The sequence below is a fragment of the Mchenga conophoros genome, linkage group LG20 (genome assembly GCF_057382185.1).
Source record: "Mchenga conophoros isolate Kocher_MC1m ecotype Shallow Benthic linkage group LG20, M_conophoros_male_GT1.1, whole genome shotgun sequence".
Lineage (NCBI taxonomy): Eukaryota > Metazoa > Chordata > Actinopteri > Cichliformes > Cichlidae > Mchenga > Mchenga conophoros.
This window is the reverse complement of record NC_140545.1, coordinates 29548769-29568769: the sequence shown is the minus strand read 5'-3', so window position 1 is coordinate 29568769 and position 20001 is coordinate 29548769. Positions and strand designations below refer to the sequence as shown.

The following is a 20001-nucleotide window of genomic DNA, read 5'->3' as shown; positions in this document are numbered from 1 at the left end:
AACCTTCGGCACAGACATCTGCCGAGACCAGTTGGAGTGAGGGGAGGAAGACAGGACAAAAACACACTGTGGAAGAGAGCCTAAGATTAATAGCATCTATTAAGTAAATACAGTCATGTATGAGCAAAGAGTCAGCAAACGCTCCTTGAATTTTTACAATCAGATTGGATTGGCTTCTAGAAGGACTTTGAGTGAAATCTAAACTCAGTTATTTGAGACCACTACAGAACATACCAAAGAGTCTCATTACATATCTTCTTTTTTTGGCTTCTTGCTTTAAGATTCACAGTAGCTGCTCATCTGCCTCCATCTCATCCTATTACTAGCATCCTCTTCTGTCACACCAACCCTTTGTATGTCCTCCATTAATACATCCACTAATCTTTTCTGTGGTCCTTTCTTTTCCCTTCTCTCTCAGACCTCCTAACATGTCTTCCCCCTTTCCTCTCTTCCTTTGTCTTTGGTTTATGTTTCCTGAAAAATGATAATTTACTGTCTTTTACTGGATTAAAGTCCCTAAAGACTCTCTATTGCAAAAATAAGTACAAGAACCAGCCTAGCAAAGACTCCAATCCAGCCCTTCTCGATAAATGAGGAGTACTTACATTTAGGGCTTTTAACTGGATTTTCATAAATTTTACAGCTTGTCCTACTGATAGACTTTCACCACAGACATTCACACTACACTAAAGCAATGAAGTAACAGAAAAACAATTAAACTGGAGAAAAGTCTCAGTTTTTTTCAGTTTTTTACTGTCTAGAACAGAAATGTATTTATTTATTTACAATGTAAACAGTAAATTAAACACATTTTCTGTGAATTCTGCTGTATGATTACAGGACAGTCTGGGCAATGAGCTGCTTGAAGCTTTTCAGTAATTTTACTTTTTATCATTTAATTGCACCACTTTTTCTAATTATGAGGGTTAAATGCGCAGTTACACTTCTTTACACTGACACAAACGACAAGTTTCACCAGTCCAGTCCAGTTAAGATCAAAGTGTGGCCCATTACGTAAAGTCAGTTTGACATTCATGCTCTATTGAATTTAAGCTAGATTTAATTTTGACTTGGGGTTGAAGCATAGGTAGATACTGGCATGTCTGAGTAATATAAATTGTACTGTTAGAGACAGCCTGCTGGATATTGCAGTGTTTCTGCTAATCAATATGGTTTTAGGATATGAGGTGATGGATATAAAAAGTATTTAGGCTGCTACTCGAGACAAAGATCTCAAGCATCTCTCAATATTTCAAACCTAAACCAAATAAAACTGTAAGTAAATAGAGGCTCAGTAGAGTGACTCCATTTGGTTTCCATTCATTTCTTCTGTAAAATTAGGCGCTTAAAGCACGTAGTGTGACGTGTTAGACTTCATCTTTACAAAGCAACGTCCGTTCTCCGTTGAAGTCACATATGGTTCCCGCTAGGCCCCGCCTCATAGTCGCACGTGCACGTTTTCAGCTTCCCCTTACTGCGACTATGAGATTCTTTCACATGCGCATGCGCTACGGTTATAACGCCATCACCATCCCGTAACTCCTCTCAGTCTGAGGTCTGTGGTACCCGGAGGTGGTACCGTAGCAACGTGTCGCTGTACTCCACAACAAAAGGGACACCGGGGGCCACTCGAGCTCAACCGAGCTTCCAGCGGACGCAGCCGAAGAACCTTCCGCGGTGAGTGAGCGGGACCGAGAATCCCAACGTGGCGTGTTGAGGCAAAAGATCCGCTTTTTATAGTTTTAAATCACAATTTGGGCTCAACGGCTAAAGTTGCATTAAATTAGCTTGCTCTGCTTCTCGGTTAGCCGCCTCATGTGTGAGCCACTTTCAACCCACCCAGTTCCCCTGTCGTTGTTTAGTCCGTTTACTACGACAAGGCGCACATGATTGAAGCTAAGTGGCCTTATAGGACGCTCTGAAGCGACGTGGTTTCATTTACCGTGGCGTGATGCTGACTTGCCGCTATTTTTACATCCACATGTGAAGGCAATGTGGATGTTTTTTTAAAAAAAAAAAAAAAAAGTTTTGTGGCACAAACACGTGAAGGGCCTCACATCTCATCTGCTGGAGAGGTTTGTCGAAGCCGCATAAAAAAGGAATTTTAGTGGTTTCTGTGACTTTACCAGAACAGTCATACAGAAAGTCAGTGTGATGTCAATTTTGTCATTTTCCATCTCGTGTTGACTGAGAGTCCTCTCCCTCGTTTCCTATTGTGGTTTTCCACGGACGTTTCACTCTTCTAGTGATTTCACCCCTTCCCCCAGGGACCTTTGGGTCCCTAGCGTGCCCCCATCCACCCACAGGTCCAGTTCACTTAATTCGGTTGGCACGTCCCCACAAAGTGTTTTTCCTGGCTTAAAATGGAGCTCTTGAAAGCTTGACTAGGCATGATTAGTCTGTATTGTTTTAAGGAAATGAGTTTTTGTTATCATGCCAGTCATTTGATAAGCAAAATATATTTTATTACTTTGGAAAGTGAGTGAAGAGTTCAGAAAGTGAACAAAATCTCTTGACTGTTGTCTGTTTGGGGGGGAGATGCCACAATTTCCAGAGACGCCATGCCAATGCCAAGTCTGAAACCTCTTCCACTGCCTCTTATTCGAAAATGTCAGCACCATCGTCCCACCCATGTCAGTGACTATTAAAAGTCACCGCTGCAAGAAATTCAGAAGTGAGATTCAGCCTGCATATCCTGACCACTGTGGTCGTTTCCCCATGGAAAACTACTCTTAAATTTTCTGTGTAGTGCTCGTAGGTGGTGTAAAGCCTGGATACAGATGATGTGCCATCACAGAAATGGTTTCTGAAGTCATGTTATATAGCATGGACCCAAGCTTTTTTTTTTTTTTTTTTTTTTTTTTTGCTTTTTTTTCCGCCATCCACATCTTAGTGTTTTGAAACTGGATGTGATGAGCAAGAGAGTCTGTCTGGGAACAGTACATTTGTTGGCTAACAGCCAGTGATGGACAAATCTAAACCAGTGAACATAGTCTGGATAATCCTAATTTCTAACTCTTAATGTCTTAATGTTTTATTCTGTATGACCTGAAACTTGCGACTGAGTCCATAAAATGACCAGTAAAGAGTTCAGAAGTCAGATTAAAAGGGCTCATAAAAGTTCTTATGTATAACAATAGTCTTTTAGCAGTCACAAGTGTTGCTCCATGCTAGCAATTAAACAGAAGTCAGGTTTGAGAAATTGCCCTATTTTCTTCACATTTTCAACCGAAAGCTACGTCGAGCTTTTGTGCTCAATGGCTTCATCTGGCCCAGTGTAATAAGAATTGGATTATTAGTTACTAGATTTGATATTACTGGCTGATAACACTATTTCCAAGCATCCAAATATGATAAAGTCTCTGTTTTTGGTGTCGTGTTAGTTTGTTTCTGCATTTCAAAAAGCTCAGTCCAGTTCTCAGATTACACAGAAAGCAATGATGCAACAGCTTGAAAATATGTGAGCAGAGGGGAGAAAAAGAATCAAATCATCCCTGTTGTTTAAAAAGCTCTAATGGCAACATAGAAATTGCATCTTAGGTGTGATTTCCAGTATGTTGCATCTGACTGCAGGCGAACGTGTTATCTCACTCAATGAGTTTCACATGCTGACCCTCTCAGGGTCACGGGTGAATGGAAAGATCGCATGACAGCCACACGCAAAGGGATCCCATGCAACCCTTATTGTCCCCAAACAGCCAGAACTGTTTATTAATAGGTGTGTAACCACTGCATGTTCTCAAGCTGTGGTGCATAAAATGAGTGATTGCTGTGTCATTTTCCACTTGCGGTGACAAGGTGACCCCTACAAGGATAAACACTGCACTGGATTTATGTTTCTTTGTAGCTACTGAGTGCTGGTGGCTGTCCTCTGAACTCTGGCCTCCCTAGTGGACTGACAGTTAAACAGCTGAACATCTCCCCCTGGGTTTCAGGAAAACACAATTTGTAGCTGACAGAAGTTATTGAAACAGGTTTTTTTTTTTTGGTTTTTTTAAGTCCCTTCTATATTTTGAAAGGAAGATGTCTTAAAGTTGAAATCTGAGTGTCTGCTCATATTTAACATTTAAACTTCCTGTAAGTACTATCCACACTAGTCAGAATGATTATTTACTGTGAATAATTGTCACAGTACTAGATTAAAATTTCTCACAGAAATATATCGGGGCTAGCAAAGTTGTTACTCTACAATTGTGCACTTTTGTTACTTCCAGTTTCAAAACACCAAGGTGTTAACATCCCATTGTGAAGGGCCTCGGCTTGAGGTTTCACAACAGGAGTTCACTAACCATATTACCATTTATACAAAGCCTACAAGCTAAAATGGCTAGTTTCAGACTGAGTGGCTGCACCAAGGCACAGTTTAAGATAAATAAGGATTACTTTGAATTGTGCAGTTATTTTTAATAGAGGCACAAGAATAAAATATGGAGCTTGAAACCAGCAGAACAGGTCCTGCTTAAACCTGTTTGCTGATTAGACTTAATAATAGTGACATACTGTTCTCCTTGTGCAACTGGAAATGAGCCCAGTAGGTACATTTGAAATCAAATTAATGTGGTTAAAAGTTCGTTGCCAAAATGCACCATGGGTGTCACAGATTCCCCTCTTCAACTATGTACGCAAGCCCACAGCTTTAACCGGACATTTCATAAGCCCAAAGTTAATCATTTGCACTAAATATTAAACTAACACTTTGCTCCAGCTGTGAGTTCTCTTATCTGTGGGGGGCCAAAAATGATACTAAATTTGACTTTGTGGACCCGGAGCTCAAATATATCTTCCCACTGAACACCTTATTAAAACAAGTTCACTTGTTCACTTTCTTTCTTGGTTGTATTCCTGTTTAAAAACACACATAGCATTTATTGGAAGATTTCCAGGTCTTCCCAGTGTGGTTTTTGTGTTACAGACATGTTCTAGCACTCAGGTATTGCCGGTAAGGTGAGCACGTAGTCAGCAGTACTTCATTATTAAATATTTGTTGCAGGTAATCTTTATTGTTAGGACTGATCAATTCTGAGGATATGACAGCCAAATTTCAAAAACTGCAACACTCAAGTGCATCTTTGTCTTTGTGATTGTTGGCAGGTATCCAGTGTGTTAATACCAGAAGTCGTTGGTTACAGACTGCATTGTTTTGGTTGGAGAAGACACCCAGTATCTATCACCTGAATCAACCTGGGTTGGTTTAGGCGGATCTTTTGGAGCAATAGATAGTAAATGTAGTGTGGTACTCTCATTTATAGCTTTGAGCTATTTTACACTGGCACCACAGCTCTCAACCTTATAGACATTAACCAGAGCAGCAGGACGTGAGAACAGAAATCTCTTAATTTGTCAGGTTGGACTTTAAATAGTCTTGACCATGTCATCTCCCCCATAGAATAGAATAGAATGCCTTTATTGTCACTATACAGTTGTACAATGAGATACAGAGTCTGTGTAATTAGTCCATATGAAAGTTGAGCAGGTAATTGTATAGGGAATTCACACCGGATCGTCTTCCTGTTCCCTTAACCCAAGCAGCACCACATGATGGAGGGGACAAACTGTTTTCATGTGGTGAAAGGCAAGTCTGCCTGCCTGCACGTGACAAGTTCTCCACATGTTAGAAACCACAAGTTTGACAATGTCCTCAAGTGATTCTCCTGACATGGACATAGTTCATGCGTGCAAATGACTTATGTAAAGCAAGTGGGATAATATTTTAAAAAGGTGTCACAGTGACTACATAAATGCAGTGGAAAGGTCCAGTTTAGTGACTGCAGGTCAGGTGTGTCAGGTAACCTGTCAGTCACAGCAGCCACACCCGTAATTCCCTTATCCAAATGGATGAATTATTAATTCACCCCAATTAATGATAAGCGATTAAGTGATCAGATGGGAGGGAAAACATTTTCCCTCCATCTAATAATCCAAATCTGTAATTTTGGCCTTTCAGCTTGTTTGAATAAATAAAAAGTCCTGTTTAAATATTTAAAACTTGGCCTTAGAAAAAATCCATATTTTATTTTCTCCAATAAACGGGTCAGTTAAGCAGATACTCCACAACAAAGAGGAATCCTGTAATGCGAGTATCTGAATGCTATAATAGTATTTGACACTGGTCATGGTTTGAGTACGTGCATTTACACCTGCACGAGCTTTACGTGAGCATCGCTGGACTCCAGGCTAGAACATTTGCGTGTGGCAGCTGATTGTCCTCGATCAGGCCTACGTGCATGTGTACATGCACAGGCTTTGCATGCAAGAGTATAAGGATTTATGTGTACGTGAGTTTCTGAAATGCACAATGGGGCCACATTAACAGCAGTGGGGTTTAAGTGCTAATCACTGCAAGCTGGTAAACATCACACTGCAGTTATTTTGCCTAGTAATATTGTTTGGTGTAATGATCAGAAAAATGGGTTCAGTTGGTTTATATAAAATCAAGTCTTAACTGAAAAGATCATCTTGTGTCATCTAAAGTAATTTTTCTGCTGTTCCAAGATATTAAAATCCAATCGAAAGTGAGAGTTCAAAACTTACGTTGTCTTATGTTCAGTCATGGGGTTAAGGAAGTCCTGAGTCATCATGATGCTGTAAAATTGCACACTCACTCCTCCCGTTGTCTTATGTTCAGTCATGGGGTTAAGGAATTCCTGAGTCATCATGATGCTGTAAAATTGCACACTCACTCCTCCCTGGTTAACCCTCTTCTCTCTCTTCCTTCCCTTGCTTCCTGTCACCAGTTTTCAGTGAGTGGCTGCAGTATCTTGTCTTTCATTTGGGAAATTAAGTAGGCCTGGTATTTTTAATCTCAGTGCTGATAGTGTTTGTCCTGCAGTCGAACCCTCTAAAGGTTGGTCATTAATCTCAGTACAAGGGCACATTGTATAAATCCAGCCTCAGTTTGATTTATTGTCAGACTTTTGTAACCTTTCACTTGCTGTACCCACTTATTTATTCTCAGTCTGTTGGATTTCAGGTAACCCCATCCCCTCTACACTCTGAGAGAAGCATTGTTAGTGGGGATGAATGGCCTCATTGATGGTTCCTTCAGGACCTGTCCTGCTTTACTGGCGCACACAAACACCTAACTGGGCTTCAGCACAGCTCAGTAGGACCTCAGGGGAAAAGGTAGCATTATTCCGTTCCCACTGGTGAAGCCTGTTTCACATTAATAGCAGTCCGTAAACTTCACATCTCACTTCTTTCTGTCTGGGTGACATGATATCTGATGCTGGTTTGGTCTGTGACGTATAAAACGAACGTTTCTAACCGGTGATGCACATGTAGTTGGGTTTTTGCAATACATGAAGTGAGAATTTGTTTTTGTAGCAAGCCTCTTATTCGCACACTGCACATTTGCACTTGTGCTGTAGGGCAGCAGAGGTACACAGAAGTGCAAACCAAACGTTTCAATGCCCACCTGTATTCATATCTGCAGAAACACGTCTGGAATGCCTACAAAAACAAATAAACAAAAAAAAACCCAGTTTTGCTTAGGAATAAGATCCACTGGCATAACCTTCATCCATGTCATTGTCAGATAATTCTACACAATCCAACAAACAATCTTGTGTCCTCCAATTCAGGTCCAGGAATCTTTTGAAGTGGATAAAACTGGAAAAAAAGAGAAATCTCTTCTTTCTGAAGGGATTTTTGGTTTCCAGGTACCCTTAAACAAACTTGGAGCCATCATAAGATGGGTAGCTCTCACAGTAACTTCTCCAGGCAGCTTTAGGTCTTTATTTTTTACTCAAGGCCTTTGATGTGCACTACTATGTAGTAGCTTTTTCTTTTTTCTAACTGATTTTTGTGTGTAGTCCTTTTTGGTTGACAGAACATCCCACGGTACAGTGTACTTGTTTTCTGGGAATCTTTCGGTAAGAGCATGCAAGATTCACCTCGAGCAGCTTTTTTTGATTCATGTATGGGAAGCGCATCTGTAACTGGAAGGTCGCCGGTTCGATCCCCAGGCTCTCTGTCCTGGTTGTTGTGTCCTTGGGCAAGACACTTTACCCTACTGCCTACTGGGGGCCGATATGGCAGCCTCGCTTCTATCAGTCTGCCCCAGGGCAGCTGTGGCTACAACCGTAGCTTGCCTCCACCAGTGTGTGAATGCGAGAGTGAATGAATAGTGGCATTGTAAAGCGCTTTGGGTGCCTTGAAAAGCGCTATATAAATCCAATCTGTTGTTGTTATTATTATTATTATTATTATACTATACTATAGGGCTGCACGATTAATCGTTAGAAAATCGCTATCTCGATTCATACTTATGTGCGATCTCATTTCCAAATGACAACGATTATAAAAATAGAAAAAAAAAGACTACGATTGTACCGCATTTAGGGCTGCCACAAACGATTATTTTGATAGTCGACTAGTCACCGATTATTTTTGCGATTAGTCGACTAATTTTTAATGAAATTTGCAGATTGTTTCGGTGAAGTTTAATAAACTCCTTGCTTTCTAAAATATAACAGGACACCGGAGTATATTATCCAGCGTCTCAAACTTCTGATGATCAGCTGTCTGCTTGAAGTTTATTTAGCTGTGCAAAAACTATAACTTTAATCTCAGACAAACCGATTTACTCAGGAACAAATAAAATACTAAAGAAAGCCAAACAATAACATTTTAAGTTATCTAAGTGACTTATATATCATGTTTAACCTGAGTAGCGAAAGACAGTGGTGGGTTTGAAAACGATTTGCCGGGAGTCCGGTGTTCTCACGGCTCTAGTTAGCCTTGCCCCCGCCTAGCTAACGAGCTAGTGGGTAACAGACGCCTCCGAAAACGTCGGAGAGCCTTTGAAAATATGTGGTGTCTTGATAAACTGAGCAGATATTTGAGGTTTACACAGCTACATTCTCGCCTGAAAATATGCTAAACGTTTATTTTGTGACCCAGAAAGAGTAATAAGAGTAATATTAAAACTAACTAGCTGCCGCCATTGTTGGAAACTGAGCTGGGCTGCGCTATGAATTCTGGGACACTGCTTCTTCTTCTTCGGGGTTTAACGGCAGCTGGCATCCTTGTACATGCAGTGCTGCCATCTTCTGTTTCAGTCCTATATTACTAATGAAAAAGGGGTAGTTTAAAAAACACGTTCTTTTTAGTTTCCTGTCAGGAAGTTTACACCCATATCAAACACTCTGAAGACACAGAGCAGTAATGAGGTTGATTACTACAATTAAGGCTAGTAACAGTCAAGGCTATTTGTATATGATACGAACAAAGTTTGTAATGGGGCAACTGTTTTGCATGGACCAAATTATTCAAAGTTTGCTTAGCTTGCTGTTGGTCTACAGAGCATCACTGTTCAGAAAATGTCACATTTCCTGGAGAAATTGAAAGTAATGTGTCTTAGTCTTGGTATGGTTAGTATGGTGCTAAAATGGGATCCAGTATGCAGAAAGAAACATTATATGTTGTTATAAGCTGTTCCCTTTCCAAGTGTAATTGAGAAGCTGGCGTGTTCAAGCCAGATCTGGCCTCTGATGACCTTTCTGTCCCAAGTACATAAGGTAACCCACGGTCACGCAAGGCTATGTACAGTACAAAGAACAAAATACAGATTAACTTGCTTTAAAAAGCTTCTTTTTATTAGCTTCAGTTACCAAAGACTGAATTGCAGATATTGCTCTCCTGATCTGCGACATCTTTCATTCATGCTTGAAGGCATTAAAAAAGGGAACATGGCTTATTGTAACATCCTGTGTTTTGATCTGTTTTTCCAGTTATCAAATTGCAGCTGTGCAACTATTTCACTTTGTTTCCGTGAATAGAAAAATCAACGCATTGTGTAAGTATTGATTTACTCATAGGTATAATAAAGATTCACAGATCCCGATCAGTTTTAAGACCCTGACTTTTGGCATCTGTCAGTGTTTTAATGACATTTCAGCGTTAAATGAACTCTACTGGATTTTAATTCATAAGCGAGAGGGAAGGAAATATGTACTTAAAAAGAGGCTAGTCTTCCAAGAACTCATTATGTTTAAGTGTAGTAAAACCTTCCCAACAAGTGTAAAGGAACATGGTGAGTAGGGCTGCCACAAACGATTATTTTGATAGTCGACTAGTCACCGATTATTTTTGCGATTAGTCGACTAATCAGATCATCATCCATTAGACGTAAAACTACAGCTTATTGCACCAGCAGCATCTGCTCTTATATAACTATCATTAGCTTACAGCTTTAAGTGTTTAAGGTCTGTGCTAACTAAAAATAAAGACAAGATGATAGTTTATTAAATTTTAATGAAATTTGCAGATTGTTTCGGTGAAGTTTAATAAACTCCTTGCTATCTAGAATATAACAGGACACTGGAGTATATTCTGGAGCATCTCACACTTCTGATAATCAGCTGTCTGCTTGACGTTTATTCAGCTGTGTAAAAACTATAACTTTAATCTCAGACAAACTGATTTACTCAGGAACAAATAAAATACTAAAAAAAAAAGCCAAACAATAACATTTTAAGTTATCTAAGTGACTCATATATATTTAACCTGAGTAGCGAAAGACAGCGGTGGGTTTGAAAACGATTTGCGGGGAGTCCGGTGTTCTCACAGCGCTAGTGAGCCTAGCCCCCGGCTCGCTAACGAGCTAGCGGGTAACAGACGTCTCCGAAAACGTCTGAGCGCTTTTGAAAATATGTGGTGTCCTGATAAACTGAGCAGATATTTGAAGTTTACACAGCTACATTCTCGCCTGAAAATATGTTAAACGTTTATTTTGTGACCCAGAAAGAATAATAAGAGTAACATTAAAACTAACTAGCTGCCGCCATTGTTGGAAACTGCGCTGGGCCGCGCTATGAATTCTGGGACACAGCTGCTTCTTCTTCTTCTTCTTCGGGGTTTAACGGTAGCTGACATCCTTGTACATGCAATGCTGCCATCTTCTGTTTCAGTCCGTTATTACACTCTTAAATCCTGCCACTTATTCCTGCGTCTTTTGTGATCGTACAAAGTTTCAAACGACGCGTCGACTATTAAATCAGTCGTCGACGATTTTGATAGTCGACGTAATCGTGACTAGTCGACAAATCATGGCAGCCCTAATGGTGAGTGAGCGGCAGAAAGGAAGCGCGGCGTCTGTGGAGCTTTTCATCAGATGTCATCTTGACCACAGTTGGTGGTTAAGTCCATTTCAAACATCCATCAAACTGCTGACCCTTTCCTTTTAGCTTTCTTTGCGATGTTTGCTCTCGGTCTAGCAGTTAGTGTCACATTTTCCTGTAAATGATGAGGATCATAAATGAGCCTGATGGGACTATTTCATCAGCCTCAAATAGAAACATCCACAAGTTGGAGTGAAGAGGAAACTCTGGGTGGTGGGGGACACTTAAAATGCACACAGTGCAGTTTGATTTGTCAGTAATAAAGGAAGATTGGGTGCAGTGTCATCACATTCCTCCTCAGCACAGGAAGGCAGTGGTGCAACTCATGTCAGGACCCCACTGCTTAGCTTATCGCTGACTCAGTAACAATTGATGGGACTTTTATGCCCCCCTTTTTTTTCTTTTTGTTTTTTGTTATGGTGATTGGAACATTACATTTAGGCTTTTTTCCCTTATGAAATTGCACTTAAGTGCAGCACATCAAAGGTTGACTTTGACTTGCGGTACAGTGCAAGTGTTTGCACAAGCATGTGAGAACTCTGCATGGTGAGGTCACTGAAAGTGGACTTGGGTAACAACTCCTTGAGCAACATGTTGTTGCTGTTGTACACGGAGATTGTGTAGGTAGGTAGGTAGGTAGGTAGGTAGGTCATGTCTAGCCATATAATATCTCAAAAGGTCACATTATTTTTATGCAGGTAAAACTGGATGGAGATGACCTCAGTGTCATCCCTTCCTTTTCAGGAATGGTGACACATGCTCATTGCACAGACCACTTTTAGTATGAGTAGTAACACAATAGGTCTGTTAAACCCATATGATGAAATACACCGCGTGTTGGCACTCTGCAAAGTGCAGACCAACTGGGATGTGGTAAGCTCTCTCAACCTACCTGCTGGTCTTCCTCCTGGGTGCTTGAATACTTGAAATGGTGCTGAAGCATACTTGCTATACACGTGTATCGGCAACCAGCTCGCGTGTTTATTCATAAGCGCAGGGTTCTCGCCAGTGGACTTGAAGCCCAGCTGGAACTTGAATACCTGCAGCAAAATCTTTTCCTATAAGCAATGACTTTGCATAGAAGGCCTGCTGTATTTCAAAGGCAGTGGGCCCAATTATCTGTCATAAGTGCACTTCATAGGTAGCAAAACAAAATTCAACTTTATTTACACAATAGCAGTCTCTTCCTAATTTCCTTAGGAATTAATGAAGTATTCTGATTCAAGGTGATTTATATTGTAAGATGGACCTTACAATAATACAGAGAAAAGCCAAACAATTAAACGTGTTTTGAGCCAGCACTTGGTGACAGTGGGAAGGAAAAACTTTTTTTTTTTTTTTAAACAGGAAGAAATCTTGTACTGCAGAGTAGGGCTGCCACGATTAGTCGACTAGTCACGATTACGTCGACTATCAAAATCGTCGACGACTGATTTAATAGTCGACGCCTCGTTTGAAGCTTTGTAAGATCCCAAAAGACGCAGGAATAAGTGGCAGGATTTAAGGGTGTAATAACGGACTGAAACAGAAGATGGCAGCACTGCATGTACAAGGATGCCAGCTGCCGTTAAACCCCGAAGAAGAAGAAGCAGTGTCCCAGAATTCATAGCGCAGCCCAGCTCAGTTTCCAACAATGGCGGCAGCTAGTTAGTTTTAATATTACTCTTATTACTCTTTCTGGGTCACAAAATAAACGTTTAGCATAATTTCAGGCGGGAATGTAGCTGTGTAAACCTCAAATATCTGCTCAGTTTATCAAGACACCACATATTTTCAAAAGCGCTCTGACGTTTTCGGAGACGTCTGTTACCCACTAGCTCGATGGCTAGCCGGGGGCAAGGCTCACTAGAGCCGTGAGAACACCGGACTCTGGGCAAATCGTTTTCAAACCCACCGCCGTCTTTCGCTACTCAGGTTAAACATGATATATGAGTCACTTAGATAACTTAAAAATGTTATTGTTCGGCTTTTTTTTAGTATTTTATTTGTTCCTGAGTAAATCGGTTTGGCTGAGATTAAAGTTTTTACACAGCTGAATAAATGTCAAGCAGACGGCTGATTATCAGAAGTGTGAGATGCTCGAGAGTTTACTCCGGTGTCCTGTTATATTTTAGATAGCAAGGAGTTTGTTTCGGTGAGGTTTAATAATCTGCAGATTTCATTAAAATTTCATTAAAATGTACAACGCATCCACTTAACACACTGTTTGCTGCTACAACTACACATGTTTCTTTTCCAAATATTTATTTATAAGTGACTTATGTATGTATGTATGTATATATATGTATATATTGTACTATTCTTAGTTAGCGTATTGTCTGTCTTGTCTTAATGTTGGTTTAAAATGGAGCACTGTAACAAAAAATTATTTCCCCCAGGGATCAATAAAGTATTCTGATTCTGATAAGCAAAAAAAAATGCAAAACAACCAGATTCAGGGCTTTAATACTTCAGTCTGTGGTCTTAGATTTGATTAACAATCAGAGCTGCAAGCAGTCATGTTCGTGTGTATGTATGTGTTGTGGTGAACATCAGAATCAGAATCAGAATACTTTATTGATCCCTGGGGGAAATTATTTTTTGTTACAGTGCTCCATTTTAAACCAACATTAAGACAAGACAGACAATACGCTAACTAAGAATAGTACAATATATACATACATACATACATACATAAGTCACTTATAAATAAATATTTGGAAAAGAAACATGTGTAGCTGTAGCAGCAAACAGTGTGTTAAGTGGATGCGTTGTACAGGGAGATGGCCACAGGCAGGAATGATTTCCTGTGTCGTTCAGTGGTGCTTTTCGGTAATCTCAGTCTCTCACTGAACGAGCTCCTGTGACTGACCAACATGTCATGGAGTGGGTGGGAGGTGTTATCCAACATTGTCTTTATCTTGGACAGCATCCGCCTCTCCGACACCACCTTGAGGGAGTCCAGCTCCATCCCCACAACATTGCTGGCCTTACGGATCAGTTTATTAAGTCTGTTGGCATCAGCGACCCTCAGCCTGCTCCCCCAGCATGCAACAGCATAGAGGATCGCACTGGCCACCACAGACTCATAGAAAATCCTCAGCATTTTCTGGCAGATGTTGAAGGACCTCAGTCGCCTCAAGAAATAGAGACGACTCTGGCCCTTCCTGTAAAGTGCTGTGGTGTTTTTAGCCCAGTCCAGTTTATTGTCAATGTGTACTCCAAGGTATTTATAGTGTTCAAAGTTCAAATGACACGAGTCTGTGCTTTAAATTTGGCTGATGCAGTCTTTAGCCTAGTAACTTAGTTCCCTTCTGTCCAACACAGGCAGAGGTAATGGCTGCACAAGTTTCAGCATGTGAGAGAAGAGTGAACAGTGAGAGCTGTGGGGATGTGCTGTGAGCATGGGGCTGGGTTAACCAGTCACTCTACATCTGTAATGATTGGTGGAGCATGGTTGTTTACAACATGATCAAGGCTAAATGCTGTGTTGGAGAACTTGACTCCTGGCTGTTCATTTCTTACTGAAAGACTGGCTGGATGCTCTTGAAGTTTCCCAGAACTAGAGCTGGGCGATATAACGATATGTATCGCGATATAACTTTTACTCGATAGAGAAATTAAGCTATCGCGATAGACCTCGCAGCTCTTGTCCTCAAAAAAAAAAAAAAAAAAAAAAGGTCAGCCAATCCAAATTAAGTAGCGCAGAGCCGAACCAATCACAGCCGCAGCGTCACGTCGCGTGACTTGTTACTTACAGCACAAGTGCCAAGCCGCACGTGTGTTTGTTTGGGAAGCAGCCAGCGGGTAATGGAGGAAATGAGTGTGCAGACTAGAAAAATCAACCGAGCGTGACCGAAGAGAAAACAGATGATGGTTCCAATGCCGGAGAGATTGTCGAACGGAAGAGCCATAGAAGTTCCGTAGTGTGAAGGTATTTCGGCTATTTCAAGTCTGACAAAAAACAGAGTAGCGTGCACTGTAAATTGTGCCGAAAGCAAGTCTGGAAATACAATAAACTGGTGCATGCGTCACACTGTGCACCACGTTATTGTTTCGGTGAAATGAATTTCTACAATACTGTTAATTCTACTCTCTGCAGTGTTTAAATGCTTACATATACACACAGTTACTGTCCGTCCACACATACGACTCTGTTCTGCTTCTATGCCCCAGCTTTGTTTACTTTTTCCCACAGAGGCTTCTAGACTTCTGATTGGCCAACATTTCTGCACGGTTAGGAATCTAGCGCCACCTGCTGCTTTGGCATGTTCATAGCAGCGTTTTCCTTCATTTCTGCCTTTATGTGTGGACGGGATTATTTTTTAAAACGAAAACGGAAAATCTCCGTTTTCAAAAATACCCGTGTACGTGTGGACGTAGCCTCAGTCTCTGACTGGAAGCGCTAATTCGTCATTCGGCTTTTGTCAGACTAAAGTAACTGTTACAACTGTTTGAAAAGCTCAGCTATACAACAAGGAGAGATTGAGAATTTCCTTTTAGTTCTCAGTTTATTTGATGTTGACAAAAGTTAGTCAGTTTTGTCTGTTCTTCTGTAAAACAAACTAAGATTTATTTTTAGAATTAATATTTTGTTTCTAAGTGGAATTGACAATTTAGTCTGTTTTGTTTGTTCTATTTTGAAACTTAAATGCTTTAGCGGCTGCCTTTTGTGTAGTTTGCAATATTTGCCTTTATTTATCTGAAAAAGTCTCATGTTCCTTAAGTACATCTACCCTGTTGAACTTATTATGGGAAATAAATATTTAAATAAAAACAAGCTGCTGATTATTTCACATTTTACTTGTGAGCAACGGCACATTTAAATCTTACAAATATAGTTATTTGGCTTATATCGTGATAGATATCGTTATCGCCTGAAATGAAAAAAACATATCGTGATATGAAAAAATCTCATATCGCCCAGCTCTACCCAGAACACAGTCCTCTTATTCAGTGCACTAAAAATTGGTTTAAGTGATTTGAGTGGGAGCTTCTCTATGACTCTGCTTTAAATAGCATCAGTATAGAGCTATAGTGTCCCTTCAGTCTATTTTTGGTTAATAAAGGTGTGTTCTAAAGTCCATTTAAGGTAAAGCAAAACCAAACAGTAGCAGAGATGATGTCAGAGCCAGCTATAAATAGCTCAGTTGTCTGTGTGTGACCTAAATTGGAAAGGGGACATTTAGATGGTTGCATTCATAGAAGCAGATCAGGAATTTCCAGCTGTAAATGTGCCAAACACTTAATGAAAACCTTACAGTGAGTTTAACAGGAAACATGACAGCTATCTGGGTTGCAAGCTGCTTTGGACGAGCAGGTTTTGAGATGTGATTGAAGCGAACAGTAATTCTTTTGGGGCTGCTGGTTATTTTTTTTATTTTTTTTTTACACTCAGTTCACTAAATAGCTTCTGTGTTTGGCTTTCTCTGCCATGAAATGAGTCTGATGCAACAACTTTTTTTTTTTTTTTTTTTTTTTAAATAAAGGTTGTTACGTTTCCGATTTCTTCCATTTCAAAGGGAGGAGTGTTTCTCAAGAACTGAACACGAACAGGAATGTTTTAAATGGCACAGTTACCGGGCAATTGAGTTTCATCAGAAGAGAAATAAGATAAGAGCTTCATGATTCCTGCTTGCTGTCTGTGCAAGTGGACATTAAGCACTTCACCTAGAAAGGCTAATTTACATCATGGAGCAGGGAATAGATTGAACCTCTCTTCTTAATTTCTGTGCAAAACATAAACTCTGACTGTAGGGAGACCAACAAAGAACAGGCCAAAGCTAACTACTTACGCCATCTTATCTTAGATAACAATAAAACGGAGTACGCCACACCCTGGCCTTGTTCATTGTTTTTTTAAAACTTGGTTTTCACCAGTTGATCAATGGTCCTTCAGGTCTTGAATTTCGACATGACTAATGATTGCCAGCTGAGCTGTTGGCGTTTCATCAGACCCAATGGTGCCAACGTTTATAATGCTGTGGAATTTTATATCGATAAAGTAATTCACCAGGTCACCAAATGGCAACATGTATGAAGACATTTGGCGTTTACCTTTGTACCCAATTAAAACGATGGCTGAGAAAGAATAAAACGTTGGCAGGTGTTCTTTGGGAATTGAGAATGTCATATATCGGGGCTTCAAAAGGGTGGTGGCTTTGGCATGATGTCCCCTGATCTATCCATCTGTCCATTAGGCTGTCAGTCGACTGGCTTGCGAGTCCCTTGGCCTTAGAGTATTAATTTTCATTCTGAAGCTTCAGTTGCAGGTTTCTAGCATTATACACCCCTGCGGCACTTTTGTGTCTTACTGGCACAACTCAGCTAAGATGTGTTGTTAGTCACACCAGCACTCTTCCTGCTATGACGAGCAGGGTTTTTCCTGGCTGAGAAATCCACCTTTGGGGGACGACCCTGCATACACGTGTGGTTGCAGTATCCTTGGTGACTTTTAATTCCTTTTGAGGAAGACCAGATCACCTGAGATTTGTCAGAATATTAAAAGTTTTAAAAATAGTAAATGTCTTTGTATTAGTATGACAGGTCTAGTATTATGAAGACTGTACTTTGATTTGGTGCCTTGTAAGTGTGAGTAATTTAGATAAATTCTGAGGAATTTTCTGTATCGCAATCACCTTGTTGCACAATCTTTCTGGATTTTAACACACTCCCTGCTCTTCGCTTCCTTCACAGGTACAGCTTCTACTTCCAGTTTGTGCTGCATCCTCTAATCCTGTGACGCTCCGCTGTCCTCCAGGAACAGCCTTAAACACAATTTCCATCGTCATCCCAGTTGTCGTGAGCAGATATGCCTGCAGCAGTGGGCGGGCCAGTAGGGTACACCCCTCCTGAGGGTGGCTGGGGTTGGGTGGTGGTGTTGGGGGCCTTCATCTCCATTGGCTTCTCCTACGCCTTCCCCAAATCCATCACTGTGTTCTTCAAAGACATTGAGGTCATCTTTGATGCCACACCAAGTCAAGTGTCCTGGATCTCCTCCATCATGCTGGCTGTCATGTATGCAGGAGGTGAGTGACCAGCCGTCAACATCAACAACTAAAACCTTGACGTGTCCTTAAGAATTTTATTTATTTATTTTTAAATTGGTTTGTTGTCAGGTGTTATACAAATGCACAAAGATGTTTGTTTTTAGACCTTTTTATTGTGGCCACTAAACCAGAATTAAGCAGAAAAGTGTTGTTAACGCTTTAAGATAAGAAGCTGAAACTAAGGTTGTAATTTTAATTTTAGAATCAAAAACTACTAAATTGATTTTTGTTCAATCAATTATCACCTTAATTGATAGTCATGAGCATTAAATCCACATTTTGGACATTCCTTCCATTCTTCCTTACAGAACCACTCCTAATATAATGGTCATGGTCAAAGACGTTAGAGGAATGACTTCTGTGATAAACCCAGTCAGCCAAACTTACTGCACAGCTTCCGAAACACTGAGCGCTTACTTTTAATAACCTGCTGCAAGAAAAAGTCTTCCTGTATGCTTTAGTTATGTTCAGCTGTAGCCAATGGCGTGTCCAGCGGGGTGGCCTGGGGGGGCACAGGCCACCCCCCAAACCAGACTGGCCACCCCAGGTGCCACCCCAAAGGCAAAACAATAAAATTCAATCAAATATCAAATGTCCGATTATGTTTTCACGGTGACGCTCAGATATCCGAGTGTAAGTGAATGCAGCATCGCTTCTGCGCTATGTGCATCACGTTAGCAAAGGTAGGAGAGCCAAGCGCGAAAGATGGCACTGCAGGAAACAATTTTTCGGTGAAAGAAAATGAGGACAGAATAAATGTCCCGGTCAGTAATATTAAGTTTGTTGAGTTTAGTAAACTTCGGTGAAATTAGAATACCAAGGAAAAAAATAACACTTAAAGAATTAATTCAGCCGTCGTATATTTCAGACAGTATGCTACTGAGGGCAGCTAACATAAGAGTTATAAGTTATAAGATATAATCTAAGTCGTAACATTGCTGTATGGAGCTGCAGATTTGGTTGCAGGTTAACATAGCTGGACTGGCCATCGGGATTATTTGACTTATTTTTTATTTTTTTTGTAACGGCATGAACAATGAGAGGTGGTGGATTGGCCAGATGCAGGTCGATGTGTAGAAATAACTCCGTTGTTTGGTGGTGGCTATGACGGGGCTTCCACAGAGGCAACAGGTGGATGAGGGAAGGGGAGGCAGGAGGAGAGACCCGAAGCAGCCGCCAGTCCGAGTGTCAGGTGAACTGAACTTCAGGTAAGAAGTTATGACCTGCAGTCTATCTGGGTCAGATATAAACCAAGTTTAGGTGGAGTTTATTTTCATGTTGCTGACTTTTTACTGTCAGTTGCAATAACTCGTACTGCGTTCTAGCCAGTTTGACAGAGTTTTTATACAGCTGGGTGGGTGCTATGATGTTACTGATAGTGAACTTTATTTTATTCATAAGGTTAGTTAGTAGAGTTGCCAACGGCTCCTTAAAAAAATGGAATGGTCCCTCAATCAGAGAAAATATTACGCGTTTCGTATTGAGCTGAGAAGAGACGCAGTTTGTCCCGGACTTTAGCTAGAATGGAAAAAGACACAAAGCTGGATTTATTCTGTCTTTATGCTGCACAGCTGCCTCTTCTTCTCTCATTCTCTCCCCCTCCCTCTCCTGTTGCTACTTCAATCATGAAACTGATCAATGATCAGCTGATCAGCTTTTCTCTCTTGTTTATCGCCCACTTTGCGCCAGAAAGAGGAAACCAGCAGATGTCGCGCTAAACAACAGCAGCACGTTTAAGCTTGATCAGCTGTTGTTAGAATGTATTTAATATTAATTTCTAGTATCAGCTGATGTTTGCTGGAGCCACAGCTGTAAAGCTGCTGGTCATGATGTCTGTTTAGATATGTGGTGAG

At 40.7% G+C, this 20001-nt stretch overlaps 1 protein-coding gene across 2 annotated transcripts in view; it reads left to right on the top strand.

Annotated features, from left to right (window-relative positions):
- Positions 1 to 1521: 1521 nt before the first annotated feature.
- Positions 1522 to 20001, top strand: part of LOC146551068 (monocarboxylate transporter 1-like) — a 31705-nt gene continuing 13225 nt past the window's right edge. The window contains exons 1-3 of one of the 2 annotated variants that reach the window (XM_085261052.1): positions 1522 to 1677; positions 6971 to 7122; positions 17796 to 18127. In XM_085261052.1, the coding sequence (XP_085117178.1) occupies positions 17911 to 18127 (217 nt within the window). In that variant the 5' untranslated portion in view covers positions 1522 to 1677; positions 6971 to 7122; positions 17796 to 17910. The remainder of the gene's footprint in view (positions 1678 to 6970; positions 7123 to 17795; positions 18128 to 20001) is intronic. The other variant, XM_085261051.1, reaches the window with a different exon arrangement.